General features: G+C 40.7%; 1 protein-coding gene across 1 annotated transcript in view; it reads left to right on the plus strand.

The window, feature by feature from the left end:
• EDIL3 (EGF like repeats and discoidin domains 3) overlaps window positions 1-20,200 on the plus strand; it is a 230,735-nt gene that overhangs the window by 93,986 nt on the left and 116,549 nt on the right. The window contains exon 3 of the mRNA XM_081213423.1: window positions 4,218-4,247. Within this exon, the coding sequence (XP_081069549.1) occupies window positions 4,218-4,247 (30 nt within the window). The remainder of the gene's footprint in view (window positions 1-4,217; window positions 4,248-20,200) is intronic.

Genomic DNA, 20,200 nt, shown 5'->3' on the forward strand with positions numbered 1-20,200 from the left:
TATGCAGCTGAGTATCAACATCACATATGAAGCACAGCAACAATCAATGATAGGTTCTAATACTTTTAAAAAAATGTTTGTAAAGGGAGGCCAGAAAAATTAACAGCAGGACACAAACTGTCAAGCAGATGCAGCACACAAAATGACAAAGCTTGGTAGTCGATATTATCTTGAGCTCTGCTGACAGATCTAGTAAAATCAAACATGTGCAACCCATCTGTGTCCATTACTACTGTAATATACTAAGAATCAATCATCCCATTGATTTTTATTTCAGGCGATGGTATGAATAGATCCCAATTTGAACAGACTTTTCAGGTGAAGGTTATGGGGGGTGCATGACTATTTTCTCTCTCCTGCCTGACCATGCATTTAAATAATTTCAGGGAATGTAGTTATTCATAGCTGGGGACTGGGGTGGGCTTTGAAAATATGGTGCCCTGAGCAAGAACAAAATTTGGTTGCGCCCCCTTAATAGTTCTTATTTTCTCAACTCCTGTTTCATACAGGAGTTCTTCCTTGCTCTACCTGGAAGTTACAGGGATTGAACATGACACATTTTCCATGGAAAGCAAGTGCTATGGCTCTTCCAAAATCCACTTTGCTTCCTTTCTAGGGAAGCTCGATGTTGACTGTTGGGGAAGCGATTAAGGTTAGAACCTGGAATTTCTGTAAGGATGGCATTTGTGAATGAGTAATTCACATTCTGGTTTTTGCTTTGCCCAGGCAGGCGCATTATGTGACCCATGAGAGCAGTAAAAAAAAACAGATTGTACAACAGTGATGGGATAAAATATGGCCAAATCTTTATTGACAGCAACAGGCAGGGCAAGGGTTGGCATGGCATTGAGTCCCAGGATCAGTTCATCATTCCACTGGGTTTGGATCAGTCCAAACCTCTACCATGGGAGTTGGCCAGTGTTGAACCTTGCTGTGGTACAAGTCAAGCAAGCAAGGTCTCACTGGGGGACCAGGGTGTAGATTCGGAACAGGCAGATACCGAACCCATGCTTTGGTTTGCCATGGTCAGTCCTCCCTTCAGGCCCCTTTTGGGGGGGGCGTACTATGATGATCATGACCAATGCCATTTCTGCCCTCATACAAAGGAAAGCCATAATTTCACTGAGGGAAATGTGGAAAAACCCAACCAAGTTCCAATCAGATGGGGGGATTCCTTTCCGGCCCTGTCAACCAATGACCCAAAATTGCTCAGTGAAGGCTCCAACCCGAGGGTGGGTGGGTGGGAAGCTCTCAAAGCAAAATGGCTGTGAGATCCAAGGAAAGCAGCCTTATATATGCTTTCCCCTTACCTGTACAGCAAGGGCTCATGGGACAGCTTTTTCCCATGAACACATCACACAGAGAAGATACTGGGCAATCTATGGGCCACAGAGCTTATTGGGCACAGAATGGGGTTTGTTACATATGTTCTTCATCTGCTTATATTATGGCTGTATCTCCTTCCAAAGTATTAATGGAAGAGCTCAATACTGAGAATGCCTTTAGTCAATATTGCACTTCTGTGAACCACTAATGAAAATTACTTCCCAAACCCCTATTAAAATAATGCACATCATTTTAAGCATGCTTCCAAGATAAGACAGGGCAATTTGCCACCTGCAGCTATATTGGGTTTTTGCTTTAGTCAGTTTATAATGCAAATATATATTTTTAAAAAACTGCTATAGTGTGTACTATTGATTTTAAATAAAAAGCTGATCCCTATTTATCTCACACATCAGAACATTTATTTATTGTACAAATGAAAAATTCTTATGAAATTATTTAACATAATAGGGCAATAAGTTCAATGAGAATAATTTCATTAGTATTCTAAAGTTTCCTTTATGGTCTGCTAGCACTTTATAAATATATGGATGTGTTAGAGACCCTAATTGACTTCACAGCTCTCGTATACTGAATTAAAAACTGCACAGGCATTATATAGAAAACACCACTGTTGTTTTTTGGTCCTTATCTGGCCACTGGTTTTTAATGTAAAAGACACAGGAGTTTGCAAGCTATTTATATATAAAAAACACCGTTAGATGAGCTATACAGCTAGGAAATCTTGGAAGATCCTGACAGTCTTATGACTTTTTCTCCTTCCTCTCTTTTGTGTGAATTCAATTTCTTGCAAAGTACCATTCATTTGACTTCCTACAGATATTCTGTAACAGAAGGGATGGTCACATACTCTTGTAAGGCAGAATGAAGTCTGAGAGGTGACCTTCACATCTTTGCACACAGTTAGCACCACCACTTTCTAAAATAATATGCAAACTGAAACACAGTCATCCTTTGAAAGCTGAAAGTAGTGGACCTAAGTTACCGTAGTTTCCTGCAAGTGAACTACTCACTCAGTGGTCTCCCTACCAGAGCTGACAAAGATAGTCTCAGATGTGGTGCTGAAGACCCACAGGGTGTTGTTCCTGGGGAATATCCATATCCATGATGAGACTGACATGTATTTTGGACTTCAGGGTTGCCATGACAATAATTTGGGCCTGTCCCAATATGTTATTGACCTAATACGTGTGGCAGGACATACACTAGATTTAGTTTTCTCAGCTAGGAAGAAAGAGGATGAGAAAATAGGGGTCCATGAGGTTTCCAACATCAGCCAAGTTTACCAATCCCATCAGTGAGATGAAGTAGTAAACTTTAGAATAATAACAATAATGACAATTTATTATTTATATGCTACCCATCTCACTGGGTTGCCCCAGCCACTTTGGGCAACTTCAAACACACTAAAACACAGTAAGACATCGAATATTTAAAACTTCCCTATACAGGGAAGGGCAAAGAAGGGCAATGAGACCATTTTGATTTACCTTTCTGTTTCCATCATTCATTGGCTCGGGTCTAAGTTATTTTAAACACTGGTTGCCTAGCTACTATTGATTATCCTTATTTATTTTCAGAATTCTTATGCCTTCCCATAACATAAAAGTTCACCCATGTGCTATCTGGACAGTGGAATTGTGTGAGGTCAGTTTGGTAGATGCTGTGTGTTACTCAGCTGCTTGTCTGAATAGCAAATCACAAACCACACTGGTGTTTTCTCTCTTTCGCTCTCAACCATTTGAAAACAGTTGGACCAAAAGTGATTGGAAGCCTGAAAGCAGGCCAGACAAAATTTCATCAGCCTTCATGGTTTCTTTCTGATATTTCCAGGAAAGAATGTTTTCCTGACATGCAATTAGAAGTAACCCCAGTGACCAATACAATTGTCAGGTGTAATAATATATAGAACTGTGAATTGAACTGCCTAAGAATTATATACATGTAGCAAATGCAATTCAGATCGTATAGGAAAGTTATCTGGCCTTAGCAATGTCGTGTTTGAAAACCCTTGAGAAGAACACACAAAAACCAAGCTGAAAAGAGAACAGAGGCAGACTTCCTTAATTGTAGTTGAGTTTTATGCTAGGCTGGACAGCGAACAAACGTGCATCATCAGTTCATCAAAGCATTGCCTTAGAGTTGGGGTGAGAAAACTTTTCCATCCCAAGGTCCACATTCACTCATGGGCAACCTTCTAGGGGCAAGAAGGGCCAAAGGAAAAATGGGAATAGGGCTGTTACCCTTGTACACTAAGGTACATTCCTGAAACACAGAATTCAGAGGTCTCTAATTTCCCCTAATATATTGAAATACCAACAACAAACCTAGTTGGTCTCTAAGGTGCTACTGGACATTTTTTATTATTTTCATATATATTTTGAATGTGTCAGACCAACACGGCTACCTACCTGAATCTAGAAATTTTGTATGTTCTTGTCACAGATAAATATATATTTCTGCACACTTTGCCCAGGTAGATTCATTTTTGCACGCATTACTTGGCTGCAGAACTGCATTTCAAAATTCAGAGGAGTTCAAATTTTGAAGGAAGGGTGAAGCATGTGGGCTGAGAAGACAGGTGTGTAGCCTGGACAGATGTAACCCAATAACCAGCATGTCTGCTGAGCTCGGCCACCCCACCCCACCATCTGCTACTGACTGCACCTCAAAATATACTTAAAATAGCATTGGAAATGGTTTTTCAATGAATGCATGCATTTATATAAAACTTACACATTGTGCCTTTGTTTTAATTACAAATTTAAAGGGTTAGAATATATTTTTAAATAGGGTCCTATGCATTCAGATTCTTTGAGTTTCTTCAGTGTATTTATAATTTTAATCTCTTTTCTTTCTTCTATTCACAGTGCTAGATGAAGAAGAGCCAACATCAGCAGGTGAGAAACATACATTTTAATCAATTTTACCCATTCTGGAATAAGTTATTTGTTTCAGTCATAAACCTGCTTTATTCATAAGGAAATTCAGGCTGCAATCCTAGTATATTCTCTGCTTGGGAGTCAGTCTCATGGAACGCACTTAAATTTACATCCGAGCAAGCATACATAAGATTGGTCTGAAACCTGATGAGTTCTAATGCAAACTTTAACCCTAATTGCCACACCTCAATGGTCAAGAAGGGATTTTATCTCAGCTCAGATTGACTAAGGATCTTGCCTTTTTGTATATGTGGAAGGTTGCCTCTCTGTGCAATAATTACTTGTCATCATGGGGTGTTGTCTTATTGTGATGTTTGTAAATATGGAAGAGTTATTTTCCTGATTGAATGTCATTATGGAGGGTGCTGAGAAAATCACAATCCAGGAGGAGGAATAGTAGTTTCAAACTTGGACAAAAAGGAGACAAATAACAATTTGTACATGATTTTTTGGTATAGTAACTTCTCACCGCTGCTAAAGACTGGGGGGAGGGGGGTTGTAATAGTGTCTGAAATCCATCAGTAGGATGCAGGTGCCTTGATGCTGGTTGTGCACTGGGAAGAAAACCCACCATAATAGAATATGAATGTGTTTGCGACTTGGAGTCTATAGTGTTTATATGAGCACTGAATAGAATCTTACAATATGAAGGGCCAGTATCATTTTATCTGACCACATGATGCATCCGTACAGTAGACCTCTACCATAGGTTTTTCCTGGACTTGGGTTACTATAAGTTTATAGCACCAGGCATCCAAAGAATGCAGTAGGTTTGATCTCTGACACTGTTAATGTGGTTTCACTGGTGAAAACAAGGCTGGATACATAAACTATTTACAAGTTGGATGGAAGAAAAAATTGTAGCTGGATGCATACTCTTTCAAATGCTGGTCAGAGAGAGAAAAACCTAGATGCCATTGGGTATGAATCATGTTGACTTCCCAGGGAGGGGAAGCCAATTTCTGCAAACCTGCTTCCAGAAGCTTTTCTCTGGATCCAACTAATTTTCAAGATACTCTTTCAGAATGTTAAAATTAATCACCAATTTCTTAATAGACCATCGGCATCAGCCGAAAACAAACACAGGTGCTCATTCCATCATATTATATTAAAAAGAAATGAATACAAATTGTCAGATCATCAATTGCAATGAAACACTGAAATATGCTTCTTTCATCTGTGCTCTTATTTTGGAAGGTGTAAACGCATTTGTCAGAGCTGCTTCCAGATCCTAGCTCACAGAGGATCACGCTAGCCAGCGTTCACTTTATAAAAGTCTTTATTGAGTTACAGTTTCCATTCTCAAGCTGCTGCGTGCAGCTCTACGTCTTATGGGTTAGACCGGCGAAGCTCCGTCTGAGTCTCCGCCCCCTGTACACCAGCTTAATACCCTAGCCTTACTCCACCTTTTCCGCCTGACCGTTCTTCTCTGGGTCCCTCTGCCCCCCGCGGTCTCTTCCTTCCTGGACTCTTCTGACGCGGACCCCCCGGACCCTTCTGTCTCCTTGCGTCGGGCTTTAGGACCTGGCTCCCTTTCCGGGCTGCTTACTGTGCCACCTTCCTGTGCATTTGAACTTGGCGCGCGCGCCCAACCTTCCACTTTCCGCTCAACCGTTTCTTCGCTCCCCGATGGAGGTGTGGCCACTCCTGACTCATGCCCTCCCCCCTGCTGCGAGCTGCCAGAGCTCGATACCTGGCGCCCTTCCTCTCCACTGCGCTCTGTTGGTGACGCTGGCCCCGATTTCCAACTGCTGCCCTCTGAGCCCCCTCTGGACCCTTCTTCCTGGGGTGTCCCCCTAGGCTCCCCCCTTGCTCTGGCCACTGGCGCTCCTTTCTGTGAATCTTCTGATTCACTGGAAAGACTCGGAGATCTCGGGTCGTCGTCATCACTCATCTTTTCTTCGGCCTCCTCCCCCTCGCTCTCTGTTTCCTCCCTTGCCCTCGCCTCTGCTCCTGAACCCCTGACAGCATTCATAAGTATAAAGCTACATAAGCAATTTCTCACATGAGTAATCCCATTATATACAATGGGATTGCTTCCATGAACCACTGCTCTCCCAATGAGAGCATCTGGCATCAAAAGTATAAGGACATTTCTTACTACCACAGAACTAATACGGCAGGATAATAAATCTGCCAGAAGCTTCATCTTTGTTACCAATTTGATTACTTAAGTGCTGAAATGTTTATTCTATAGGACATGTAAGCTGTGTGACATTGGAACAGCTTTTGTGTTAGCAGATTTATTTTGCAGCTGTGGAAAACACCATGTATGTGATTTGAAGGGGAACTCTCTTAATATGGTTGTTTTTTAACGTGATAAGAAGGCCAGGCAGATTCCATTCACAGTGCATTTAGAATAAACTTCATACAATTGTTATATGCCACCCTCGGATGTTGTAAAACTTAGTACTCTGGCCTAGGGAAAAGATTTAATGGAGCTATTTACATTTTCAAACATCAATAAAAAGGAATGTATCTATTTGAATTGTGCCTGCTGAGTGCCTGAACCACTACCTGAAACATTGAATTACTTTTCGTAATACAAGTGTAAGTGTAATCCCGTGAAACATTACACATGGGAATTTCACCACATCCCATATGAGTTCATCAATAAAATGCACTACCCAACAATAAAATGAAAAAAATAAAATGCACTAATAACCGTAAAATGAAATAAATGCTGCTATGATATTTCTGTCCCTTGTCTGCAGAATTCAACTCTGGGATGTTTGCCAAGCACCAACTTTGTCGCCTTTTCAGTGTCAGGCAAAAACGTTTTTATTCTCGGAGGGTGGCTTTTGGCTATTTCTGTGTTCATCCAAGTGTAGAGTGGGGAAAGGGTGTTTTCATATTTTTAGGCAGGATTCAACTGAGCTGGTGCAGAAGCCAGCACAAGGACTCCTGCTAGCGCAATGAAGCTTCCCCCTCTCCTCCCCAGTGCCCCCCCAATCCGCTCTGAAGAGTTGGGAGAAACTTCAAAACACTGCAGGAAAGGGGAGATCTTTCCATCCAGCAAGCAGAAATGCTTGCACTGACGGAATGACTGCCTTAGCACTGTGTTGAATTCCACTCCCTAGTCTTTAATAGATTAGTGTGGATGAATATTTTTGTTCCATTGCTTTTAAAATATGTAGTTGTGATGAGTAGTAGCACTGGATTCCCCCCTCCCCCTGCCCCTGGCAAGTTACTTTGGACTGTTTTTGTCATGAATCATCAATCAGCTGAAAGAAATAACACAATCACAACACTGATGCCTGACTAGTAATGAGAATAAGTTATTCACTACTTCTTTGGGATCTAATTCTGCCCCCTTCCTCCATTTCTTTAAGGTTTCTGAAACATAAATAGTAGTAGTAACAACAACAACAACAACAACAACAACAACCTCAGTAATAGCCCTATCATTGCATGTGACTAGTGTGTTCAGGTGTTCATTCCAGATTGTGGAATGGCAGCCTCAGCATCGGCATCCAATACCTCTGGCACCGATATCTGCCCTGGACCCCTTGCGTCAGATGACACTGTTTCCATTTTTTCACTATTATCCAGATCACCTAATGCAGCAATACTCTGGGGCATTGCAGGAGATTTAAAGAGTTGAGGTCACTTTCCCACAATGACCTAGAGTGATGTCATGATGAATACTTGTGCTCCGTGAGGAATTTTAAGTGACAGCTTGTAGCTGCCTACCACTACCAAGGGCAATATCTATCTGAAGCAATTTGGTGACCATAGAAGTAAAGACCTGGCTGCTTCCAGGCTGTCACTATTTTGCAGATGGTATTCAGTCATATACCAGCAAATGGAGATTGCATAATTAAGGTGGATTTGGCTTTCTTGTGCAACAAACTAACTTCTTAAGAAGTTAATGTTTTTGCGGTAAGGATAGTGATAGGAAAATGCACTGGGAAGTGTGGGACTGCATGATGTTGCATAATCTCAGTGGGGAAAAATCAGGATGAATGTTCAGTAAACAGCAGACATCATAGACCCTCCATGCAAAATTTTAAAACCAAATCAGGACGAACATCACCTGGTCAATTGGAAGAGCCCCCAGTTTGCATCTAGGGAAGGGGACTAACTCAGCAACACTGAGCTAGGTATTTGCAGCACATCACATTTTCTGTTATGACAATAATATTTCCTCACTATACTTCTCAGAATATCTCCCAAAAGCTCATTTCATTTATATTAATTTGTCAGGTTATAATGCTATCCATCATGCACTCATCCTCAATTGCTTTGAGTACAACCTTATGGATTTGTGATTGGCTCTACACAGATAGCTGTTAAGTGTGGAGATCCAGGGGGCGGGGGGGGGGGAGGCTGCAAGCAAGAGTTTCCATTTATTAGCATGAAATGCAAGTTATAAACAAGCCCTAAATTCCACTTACCAAAATGAATGAAGGTTGCAAAGAATCAGTGGTTTTTGTATTGCATTCATAAATGTTTTTCTGTTGATTCTCAAAGGCATCCTTTGCAAGCATCCATTGGGCATGGCATTAGCACCAATGTTTTAAAACGTCTTGTTGAAATGTTACTATGTGAAGAGAACATTAAATTAGTAATCAAATCCTATTTGTATGTTTTCTTTGCAAAGCAATTACTGCAGGGTTTCTAATGCTCTGCATAAATTGCGACCATTTTTAGGAAAACGTTAATTTATACTGCAGAATGACATGAATAATTTTAGATATTTGGATTTTTAGAAAATGTTTATCACTACTATTTCTTTTTTGCTTTAAGATATGGCCAGATGTTATTGTTTTGAAAGTTAGAGGTTGGAATGTTTTTCTATAGTAGTTTTGATACTTATTTGCCAGATTGCATTGACATTTAAAACCTTTGCAGCTTCCACAGAGCAGATAATCTCTTTCTATAATAATTGCTTGGAGAATGAAATAGTTTAATTGTTGAATGAAAATGGCATTTTGAAAAATAAAATTTGTACTGGATGTAAAAGGCTGCTTCAAAGTCAGACGTGAACGCCAAAATTCTTGATTGCTTCCCTCAAGTGTGTGAATCAGAGCCATAGACTAAATGCTTATTGATAGCTAACATCTTTGCAGATTTTAATTAGTATAACATCCATCGGTTTATAAGAGCCACTTGCATACCACAAGCCAGGGATGATCAACTTTTGTATACTTTATTTTCCGGGCCATGCTTTATTTTTTGAAAATAAAATCCTACAACTCACTTCTCAGCTTAAAACTCTCAAACTGAGGAACAAAATTGAAACAACAGATTAAATATTAAGGCCTCAATCATAAAGTTGGCCCAAACCCAGCTAAAAGCATTTAGGAAAAGCCACTCCACTGGCAATGGGGAGCTCCACTAGCACCCCCCCAAAGACCTCAGTGCACCCGCAGAAACTTCTATAGGTGCAGATGTATCACCAGCTGTAGGGCTTGAAAGGGAGCATGCCAAGGCAGATTTCAGAAGGTCATAGATGTCCTTTGTTCCCCCACCACCTCTCCACTGTTGAGGAAATATTGGCATTCAATATCGAATACCTGGTGGGTTCAGCTTGGCTGGCCAATAAGATCTAGACTCCAGTTGTCAGTCAAACAGGATGCTAATTTAGGCATTTCAAGGTCAGTGTCGCACAACCTCAATGACTATGTAGTGGACAGGTGGCACACCAAATAAGACCAAAGCACAAGCATTTATACACTTACAAGCAAAGGGACAATTACTGTATTTTTTGCCTTATAGGACGCACTTTTCCCCCTCCAAAAATGAAGGGGAAATCTGGGTGTGTCCTATGGGGCGGATGCAGGCTTTCGCTGAAGCTTGGAGAGTGAGAGGGGTCGGTGCGCACCGACCCCTCTTGCTCTCCAGGCTTCAGGAAGACATATGCAACCTAGGCAGCCCTGCGGGAGTTCCCGCAGGGCTGTCTAGGCTGCAGATAGTAGCTTGCTTCCCGGAGCGCCGGGCACGCTGAAAGCAGAGCACCCGGCGCTTCGGGAACACATCCGCAGCCAAGGCAGCCCTGCAGGAGTTCCCCGCAGGGCTCCCCACGCTGCGGATAGCAGCCTGCCGCCCGGCGGGTAGGACGCCCTGAAGCAGAGTGCCTCTTCCGCCGGGCAGACATCGGCCAGCCTCACAAGCTCGGGGGACAGCAGGGAGGCGCAGCGCCACCATCCCGCTGTTCCTTGACCTGGTTCAGTTTCCCTGACCTGCTTTTGGGGGGGAAATAAAGGGAATTTTTTTCCTTTATTCCCCCCCCCCTGAAAAAACTAGGTGCGTCTTATGGGACGGAGCGTCCCATGGGACGAAAAATACGGTATGTCCACATATCACACGACTTCCCTTTACTAGTTTCTATTGGTTTAATCACAAGGCACCACAACTTTCTTATCTTTCCCTCCTTCCTTTGTCCTTAACAGTTATAGCAATAGCTCCTGCACACATGTTGTTCCCTCCTTCTCTCATGGTTCCAGCCTTCACTTGCTCAGCCCTTCTCACACACATTTCAACCTTTAAGTATATAATATCTATGTATATTTTCTCCAGCATCACCACCAACAGATGGAAAAGTATACCAGCCCTGGAGTTGGTGTAGTAATCAGAAATGGCTCACTAGGTAGGGCAGAGCTGCTATGCTTGCTTCCCTATGGATGTTTGTTGTTTACCAAGAGGGAGAGGGGCAAGGCAGTGAGGAGGTTGATGCAGTGCAAACACACTGGCAGGAGCACTGGATTGACTCCGCCAGTGCGTTTGCACTGCACTAACTTCCCTGCCGCCTTGCCCCTCCAACTCCTGGTAAGCAACAGTGACTGTTCTTCTGGGAAGCTAGTGTAGTGAGCCACTTTTAGTAGTGATTTCATCATCCATTGACATCAGTGTTAGGGGAAATGGGGGTGCAGAGACAACAAAAACCCCAAAAGGCCACCCCTCAAATGCTTTCCACCTTGACTGGAACAATCCATGGGGCTTAGGAAGTGGAAGTTCCTTCATCATAGGATCTCCTACCCACCAACCCCACATCCATACCTTTTCATAGCCTAGTACCACTGCACTCCCATGCAAGCTTACCTGTGTATATGTAACATTGAGGTCAGCAGATGCATTTAAGATTAAGATACTCTAAATCAATAAATACAGTAATCTGAACAAGCAGAGGGACAATTTATTATAGAACCTTAGTAAGGTGGCTGCTCCCAACTTTTTACAGAACTTGGCCTTCTGCCTTTCTTAGAAGAAACTTTTCACGTTTACTAAAACATTTTAATGGGAAGGCATTCCGAAATGAGATTGGCTAATAAAAGGAGACATTTATTTTTCATACATTTATATACTGCTTAATGCCAAGAGAGTCTCTAAGCAATTTATAAACATATCAGACACAATAGACAGATGACAAACAATGAATGTTAAAAACTACAAAAATGAAAAAGACAATAACATCTCTGAAATGCCAAAACAAACAAACAAACAATGGCACATTTTGAAGACATCGGGAAGAGTTAGGGTCCCTGACAAACAAACAGCAAGCACATGTGAAATAAATTTATTTTTTGTAATAAAAGGGGGGGAGGGAGAAAAAGAGGAATGATTGACTGTCATTTCTGGTTTGAGCTTTACTACTACTTTATGAACTATATCAGGATGTTGTTGTCGTCATTTATTAGCAATCCTATAATCTCTAACATTATGGAGCCAATTTTGGTATGGCATTATCAGTTAATGTTTACAAGAAGCAGCACCAAGAGATTTCTTGAAGATAAGCATAGAAGAAATAATGATAGGATGTTGTGCTACTATCCATGTTAAAGCAACACATTATAAACACTTAAGAATGAGCCTGAGATTATGTGACCGCCCATTATTCTCCTATAATGCCTCATAATTTCTTCAACCGACCAAGGTGTTTTGGAGCCAGATGATATCTTTCCTCATTGGTAAATGCAGTGGCAAAACAACACCTGTGCAATATGCAAAAACAAATAAATAAACAATAAAATTCCCTGCATATTGAAAAGGTAGAGGTTACTTTACCCTGTGTTACTTTCCAATAGACAGAGCACAATTTTTTACATTCAGATTTCCTATTCCCACCAGCTTCACTAAATCAACTTGCCTAACATTTGCAATTTCCTTTTTTCTTCCTTTCTTCTAAAAAGGCATATTCTATTCTTCTGTGCCTGGAGCTGTCTCACTAAATTCTGCTCTGTATATTTTAATAAAACAGAACTGAAGTGCACTTCTATATCTGGGGCTTTAATGAACATTGGTGCTTAGAGGAAATTGGGCTAGTGTAATAAAAATAACACTGGGTACCAGGTGGCAGAGCGAGTTAGTGCATAAGCCTCTCACCTCTAAAAGCTACAAATCTCACTTAGGTCAAGAAGACAAATTAATTAGTGTTTTGTTTTTCTGCTGCCTTATTTCTCTACCAGTTGTTCCTCTGCGGTTTCGTCTGTTTTTGTATTGTTTGCTTGTTTTTTGTTTGTTTGTTACAATTACCCTGCAGCCCTGATCACTTGTTTTCAGGATTAGGCAAAACATAGGAATAAGGAAGTTTCAATTAGCCTAACCCTCTCGTACCTATCCAGAGGTGATTGCAAAACACCGATATAAATATTGTGTAGAAAATGTGACTAATCTTTCCTTTCCAAATGCAAGTAATGTTTCAGAAGTGGCTCTTGTCACTTCTGTTCATATGGATGCAACAATACATTCAGCCCACAATTAATGGAGATATGTCTAAATTGGTTTCTCCTCCCCTTCTAGATTTTGCCTTTCCCTTTGCCTTGCATTTCGCTAAGACAAAATTTCATGTGTTTTTAAAATTCTGTTGTTGCTGCTTTCTCTAAATGGAACAAACATAAATATATAATTTACCATTTTAATTTATTTTTAAGAGTTGTTCTAACTGTGATGTTGCACCTTTGATGATATGCTAAATGGTGGCACCAGAAAGAATAGGTGTGGTGTAGCACAAAAGGGCAAAATGTATTTCTTGGGAGGCAAGCTTTGTCCCCCCCCCCCTTCCAATTACTGATAAAAAGAAGGGGGGCAATACTACTTGTCTTGAAGAGGGGACACTTTCCCATTCCCCGCACAGAGAGCCAGCTGAAGCCAGCTGTGTCATTCTCTCTCTATGCATTCTGGGCAGGGGAGATATTTCTCTCATCACCCCCTCAAAATAATAATAATAATAATAATAATAATAATAATAATAATAATAATAATAATAGGCCTGCATTTTTCCAAGGAATGAAAAACACATGCTAACAGCATCTAAAGCCCTTCTCCCTAAAACAATCATATTTGTGATCCAGCTGTATTTATTGAAGAAAAATTGTGGCTGAGCTTTGTGACCTGAAATTAGCTGCTCTTACTTTCCTCAAGATTTGAAGACTAGCCCAGTTTATGGTGGTCACCCTGTTGTTGTTAAGAGACAGAATATCTTGATAGAGAGAATGCTGGTAGTTGGTTAGTGTCTTTGTCTAGTGGGTCAAACAAAAGATGCCATGGGCACTGCTGTTTTAAAACTTTTCTCTTTAAAGTATGTTTTTCTGAGGTCATGGAGAGCCATTGCCAGTTAGAACACTGGTACCAATGATCTGACTCTGTATAAGACAGCTTCATGTATGAGGAACACTTTACAGGGTTGCATTTTACTCCGGTAAGATTACAAAGAACTCAAATGCTCTAAAAAGGTTCCAATTAATTTTAGTAGGAGCTTGAGAGAGAGCCCAAAACCAGAGATGGGAGAGAGACCTCAGGTCCACCAGAAGTTTTTGGACACCAGTTCCTTCACACTCTTGGCCATTGGCTAAGATAGTTGGGCCTGAAGTTGGAGTCCAACATAAGGTGCAGTGCCAGAGGCCCCACCAGCATTCCCTAAACTTTTCTGTGATATAGTTTTGTGATTATTTGTGTGTATACCACTGCTTAGTTGCAATGAACCACTAGGCATTGCTCTAGGTTTTCAGTGACAAATGAGGTGCTGAAATGGAAAGATAGGAAGCAAATGGAATTAAGTATCTCAAAGTGCAAGGGGAAATGTTAAAATAGAACTAAATGGATTTCTTTCCCTTGTGCTTCTAGTTATTAAGCTCTGTCTCTTCTGTCACTGATTGGATGTCCACTCCCATCCAAGTGAGTTTCCTCCTACATTATGGTCACTGTGTTCCCTTCTTACAACTAATCCTCTATCTTGGGAGAGAAATGACTGTTAAACTCTCTGATGTCCGAAGCAATCTGCTCTCTGGCTTCAGCCAGAAGGATTTGCCTGTCCCTGTAAGGGAATCAGGTAATTGGATTGTCTGCGTAGCTGATTCTGTGATTTCTGTCCATATCCTAAAAGTGTTATTTTGCAAAATGTAGTTGAGGGAGAAAGAAAGAAATGAAATAAATGTTCAGTAAATGAGAGTGTTAGGTGAGAAGTCATAAGCATAGCAGGGGTTAGTTACCCACTTTTCTCAATGTCACATGTAACTGAGGTGTAGATTGTTTCCCTGAAGACATATTGGGACTTACATTTAGGAATCTGAACAGGCTGCCTCTCAAAATTACTGACAGAGACAGGCAACTCAAGTCCAGATATTCTAGAAGTCAATAGTAGCTATTCAGATATGGCTGTGATGTGGAATTAAATAAAACTCATATTTTTATGTAGTGAAAGATATTTGTTTGTTTGTTCTACTGAATCTTGTGCTTGATTCGGTTTATAGTCCATTGAAAAATTTATAATACAATACAAGCCTTTTTTACTTTAAAGCTGCTTTTAAAACAATGAAGCAAACTGACAGAATAAAACTACATAAAACTACCCAGAAACCATTGTAAAAAAAGATGCACTAATCTTTTACCTAACATATGTCCTCAGGGTGCTTGTTCAAAAGCCTGCGAGATAATCACAGATAATGTTTCCTACCCAATTAAAGTTCTCCCATCTAATCCTTTTACATTATCACTATATATAGATTATTTATTTCATAAACTTTATATACAGCTTGATTTTTTAAAAAACCCTCAAAGTGGTTTGCTGTTTCGGGCAAAGCATAGCCACCTTTCCCTACATGGTGACAGAACAGACACCAAATTTGATAGAGTGTGCTCCCAATTCTACCTTTACAGTTTTAAATGACTTGACATCACATGGCATCAGGTAATTGTTTTATCTTTTTGTAAACCACTTTGAAGGTTGGTTTTTTTTAAAAAGCAATCAAGTGTTGTATAAATTTTATGTAATAATTAATTAATGATTGGCAGGTGGGCAGCCCTGCTCACTTGTGAAAGTGTCCCATGAAGGGTTGGCCACTTCAGGTTCCAATACTCCTAACGGATCCAATTCCGTGCTCCTATTATAGCTCATTCATTTTGATTGGCAGAAATTTGTGTGTTTCCTTAGTTCTTTCACAGAAGCAGATGTGACAGGAATGTTATTAATTTGGGATTGTGATCAAGAGTTGTAGCTGAAGTAGCAAATTAGGAGCATGGGTTGTGATCCATTGGCTTCAGTTTTCCTTTCACAGCTTCACAATCCAGTGTTCATGAGGCATAACATTGTTTGTGGTGGGACTTAATCACTCTGTTGAGTAAGCAGATACATGTGTTGTGCATTCAGTGGGGAATCTCCACAATATGAAGAAGACATTGCACTTTGCCCATAAGTTTAAACCCAAGACGAGACATTCACATGCATGATTATCAGGTGCAGCAGTAGAAGAACTAGGTTAATCCAATTTATCAAAGTACTCATACAGTAGTATGACATTTACAATTCAACCTCAAGAAATTCCTGTGTTAAAAGACTTGGGAAATGAACCATTCAAAATGTGATTGGGAAAAGAGAGTAAAATCAGTAATGGTTTAGAAAGGACATGCAGCTAGTAGGTTTATCATGTAAATTAGTTCACAGTTGGAGTTCCAATGAAGTAGTTAGCATTAGAGCAGGCTTCCTCAACCTCAGCCCTCCAGATGTTTGAGACTACAATTCCCATCATCCCTGACCACTGGTCCTGCTAGCTAGGGAATCATGGGAGTTGTAGGCCAATAATATCTGGAGGGCCGAGGTTGAGGAAGCCTGCATTAGAGCATCCCTGTCCCTGAGACAGTATTAGGAAATAAGATGGGAACAAGGATAGTGAAAGAGGATTTGTTCAATATTTGGTGGGGGAAGGTAATTGCATGCCTGAAGGTCACTACTTGCTGTTTGGAAAAAGAAATTGAAAAACTCATAGCACTTCATTTTTACAGTGAAAAAAGAAATGCCAGAGATTCAACAGAAGAGAAGACAAGGATGAATGGGTTGATAAAATAAAATAAATGCATTGACCATAGGAGCTCAAGGCTTTCCCAGCTTCTGGTTGTGTAAGTCAAGAAGCTTCTTTGTGAATGACCTGTACATAGCCTTGATGAGTCCTCATATGGGATATCTGGAAAGCTCTAGACAGCCAGGGTCAGATTTGGGGTGGGTAGGGAAGTCTTCAAATAAATTGTGAGTCACTGGTAGGTGTTATTCAGTTGGGCTGGTTTCAAACAGCTATTTTCTTCTGCATATTGAGGGAGAGGGTCAATTGTTGTTGTTTTAATTCTCTTGTACAAATATCCTTGTAAAAGAATATTTATTAAAGTGGCTTGTAGTTCCAATCCATATTAGATTCTACTGCAGGGCCAAATTCTACTTGGGTGGTTGCAAAAATTGACTCATTGTAGGATCTCATACATCTATTATCAATCGACAAAGCTCTTCATGGTTGTTAACTTCTCGTCCATGAGATTTGCCAGGATTAGTTAAATTCATGCATATAAATGCTATGTGAAACTCAATCTGGTACAAACAATTTGTGAGTAGCTCAAGTGCTAGCAAAATTTCAGGAATAAACTATACTGGAACATTTTGATTCTTATAGACACAAAAATGAAATGTGTCTGGCGTATGCACTTCAGCTTAAAATTTAGTGGAAATGAGACAAAAATTGGGTAAAGAAAATACTGACTATGCTTGTTTCCTCTATCCAAATTATAGAGAAAGTACACCTATTTAGCTCCAGAAGTCACTATGGAAACACTGCAGAGGGTTAAAAGTGAACAGCACAAAGTGGGTGTTAATGGCATCTTGAAATAGCAATGAGTGGCTAAAACTTGATTATTTGGGGGAGAATCAGTAGGACATTTGAAAGCAGAGGGAAGAAAGAAAAAGAGTGATGTAAGAAACATAAGATCTATTGTTGCAAGTCTTCTTGGACGCTAATGAAGACAACACCTTCTGGAGCATGTTGAAACTGAATTGTACAGAATATCAGTTACAAAATGTCCCAAAGAAGGTCAGGTTTAACTGTGAATTTAATCTGCCATTTTCAGTAAAGCGGGTGGGAGGGGGTAGGGATTAACAAGAAAGTCTTTATCAAGCTCAACTTTTTAAATTACAGAGTGACAGTACATGACCACAAGCTTTAAACAGCTTGTCATCAGTAATTACTCCCCCAGTTATTTGGCTGAGAAGCTGAACTCTTCATTGCTGCTTTCAGTTTCCCTGTATTCACAACTCACTCACATAGAAAAAGCAAGCTAGAGTTAGAAGGGAAAGATGACCCATAGTGTTTTAGAAAGGTGATGCCTTTTGCTTTCGGCATCAGCAGGCGCAAACATGTCAGTCATGTTAATCAACTTGCTTCACTGGATGCAGGAAACATCACAGTACAACCATATATGGAATGGTGTTAAGTTGACATTAATGATATGAATATTCAATCAATCTTTATTTAAACGTATGCATTAATATAGGCAGTTCCAAATGTCCAAATAGGTATCTAAACAAAATTGACTATGATAAGCTACATGTTCAGATGTAGAAAGAGCAATGAGATCTTCAAAACCACTGGGTCAAATACAGTGTAGCAAAAGGGACCATAGTCATTATGTAGCTTTGGCATGAATAGGTGTATGCATGCATGTGTGTGATGAGATATGTGCCCTGAGTGGGAGAGTAGCAGGGCTGCAGAAGAGACATGAGTTCATCAAGGTTCAGTGAGGAAGGACTTGCAAGACTGGACAGGGGAAAGAATGACAGTGCAATATGATGCTTTATGGGGGCCCAGATCTGCCTAGGGGTGTTTTACTGCAGCAGCGGGCACCGAGCCAAGGGGATTCAAAACAACAACATCATCTATATTTATACAGGTACCTACTTAGAAGATAAGGGACACGGGTGGCACTGTGGTTTAAATCACTGAGCCTCTTGGGCTTGCCGATCGGAAGGTTGGCAGTTCGAATCTGCATGACGGGGTGAGCTCCCATTGCTCTGTCCCAGCTTCTGGCAACCTAGCAGTTTGAAAGCATACCAGTGCAAGCAGATAAATAAGTACTGCTGCAGCAGGAAGGTAAACGGTGTTTCCATGCACTCTGGCACTTGTCACGGTCCTCCATGCACCAGAAGTGTGCACCGGAAAGCTATGTGGATAAACACTGACTCCCTTGGCCTGAAAAGCGACATCAGCACTGCACCCCATAGTTGCCTTTGACTGGACGTAACAGTCCAGGGGTCCTTTACCTTACATTAAAAGATCCATAGAAAAACAACTATACCAAAAGGAGTTATTGTGAAATTAGGAAATATTTGTGGGAGGGGGACCAATTATTTTTTTAAAAGACCTAAAATAAATGGAAGAAAGACTACAGATTTATTACACATTACTGAAAACAGCATCAATTTGCAGCACTACATAGACAAGTTCATTAAGGAAAATTAATTATGCCATAGTACTGTAATTCAGTCTCATTATTGTGTCACCGAACAGATAACCTGGATAACCAGGATTAATTGAGAGCTGATAGCAGAGGGTGGGCAGCCACAACAGCTGTTAGACATGGGGTCATGTGTTGAATGAAAGTGGGGAAACCTTTGGATATCATCGTACCAGGGGAATTTAAAGTCATATTTTCTGTTAATATTTATTTATTTAATTTGTATACCGCCCTTCATCTGATGATCACAGGGTGGTTTACAAATAACCTCAATGCACTCTATGTAGGGTCTTCCCCTGGGCCTGGTCTGAAGGCTCCAGCTTTTAAGGAACAGTGCAGGCACTGTTGATGTGGACAGTGTATCTCCAGCACATAAACTCTAGTGATGAAAAGCTTTTACTGGCTGCCCATATGCTACTGGGCCTGCTTCAGGGTTCTTGTATTTATTTATTTTATTTGTTTCTTGAAATTTATACACCCCTTGATTGGGGGGGGGGACTCAAATCGGTTTGCACCCCCTAATGATTCCTATATTCAGATGTTCATCACTGTAGCACAAAATCTGGTTATGAGGAAGCGTGACTGTGATCTGTGAAATTCAGCCTGCAACCCTATACTCACTTACATTTGAAGTCAATGTGGCTTGCTTCTCGGTAGACGAGACAGGATTGCATTGTTAGGGAGTGGTGAAGTTGGATTAAATGAGGCACAACTTTTCTTTTCAATCTAGTTTTTGAAAATCATTTCAGTTCAACATTTCCCCTGTGCTGCCAGTGTGCCATTGTGAACATTCAGAGCTTTCATACCCTTTGCACGTGCTCTGTTCCTGTCTGGAAAAGCCTGGATGATCATATTAAATTAATAAGCCGAATGGGAAATACAAGCAAATGCAGAAGTCCCTGGCTGCTTTCACTATGCCTCTGTTCCTTCACACAAAAGCTAGCTACCTATCACACCGTCTGAGGACACAGAGAGAAACCTTTCTGCTGGTTGCGAATGCTTTCAACTGTGTGCCTTTTCAAGTAATGTGGTGTGCTGATGGGAAGTCATTTATGTATTGTGAATGCATACCTGACTTTGGAAAGTGACATTACCTTTTGAAGAAGAAAATGGGGAAACATAAACTGTGTGATCTTTTAAATGCCTTAGGGATGAATACAACTTGGAGCTTGTCTGACATGAGTTTCAGACATCAATTTCAG

This window comes from Podarcis bocagei (assembly GCF_964188305.1).
Source record: "Podarcis bocagei genome assembly, chromosome: 11".
Taxonomy (NCBI): Eukaryota; Metazoa; Chordata; class Lepidosauria; order Squamata; family Lacertidae; genus Podarcis; species Podarcis bocagei.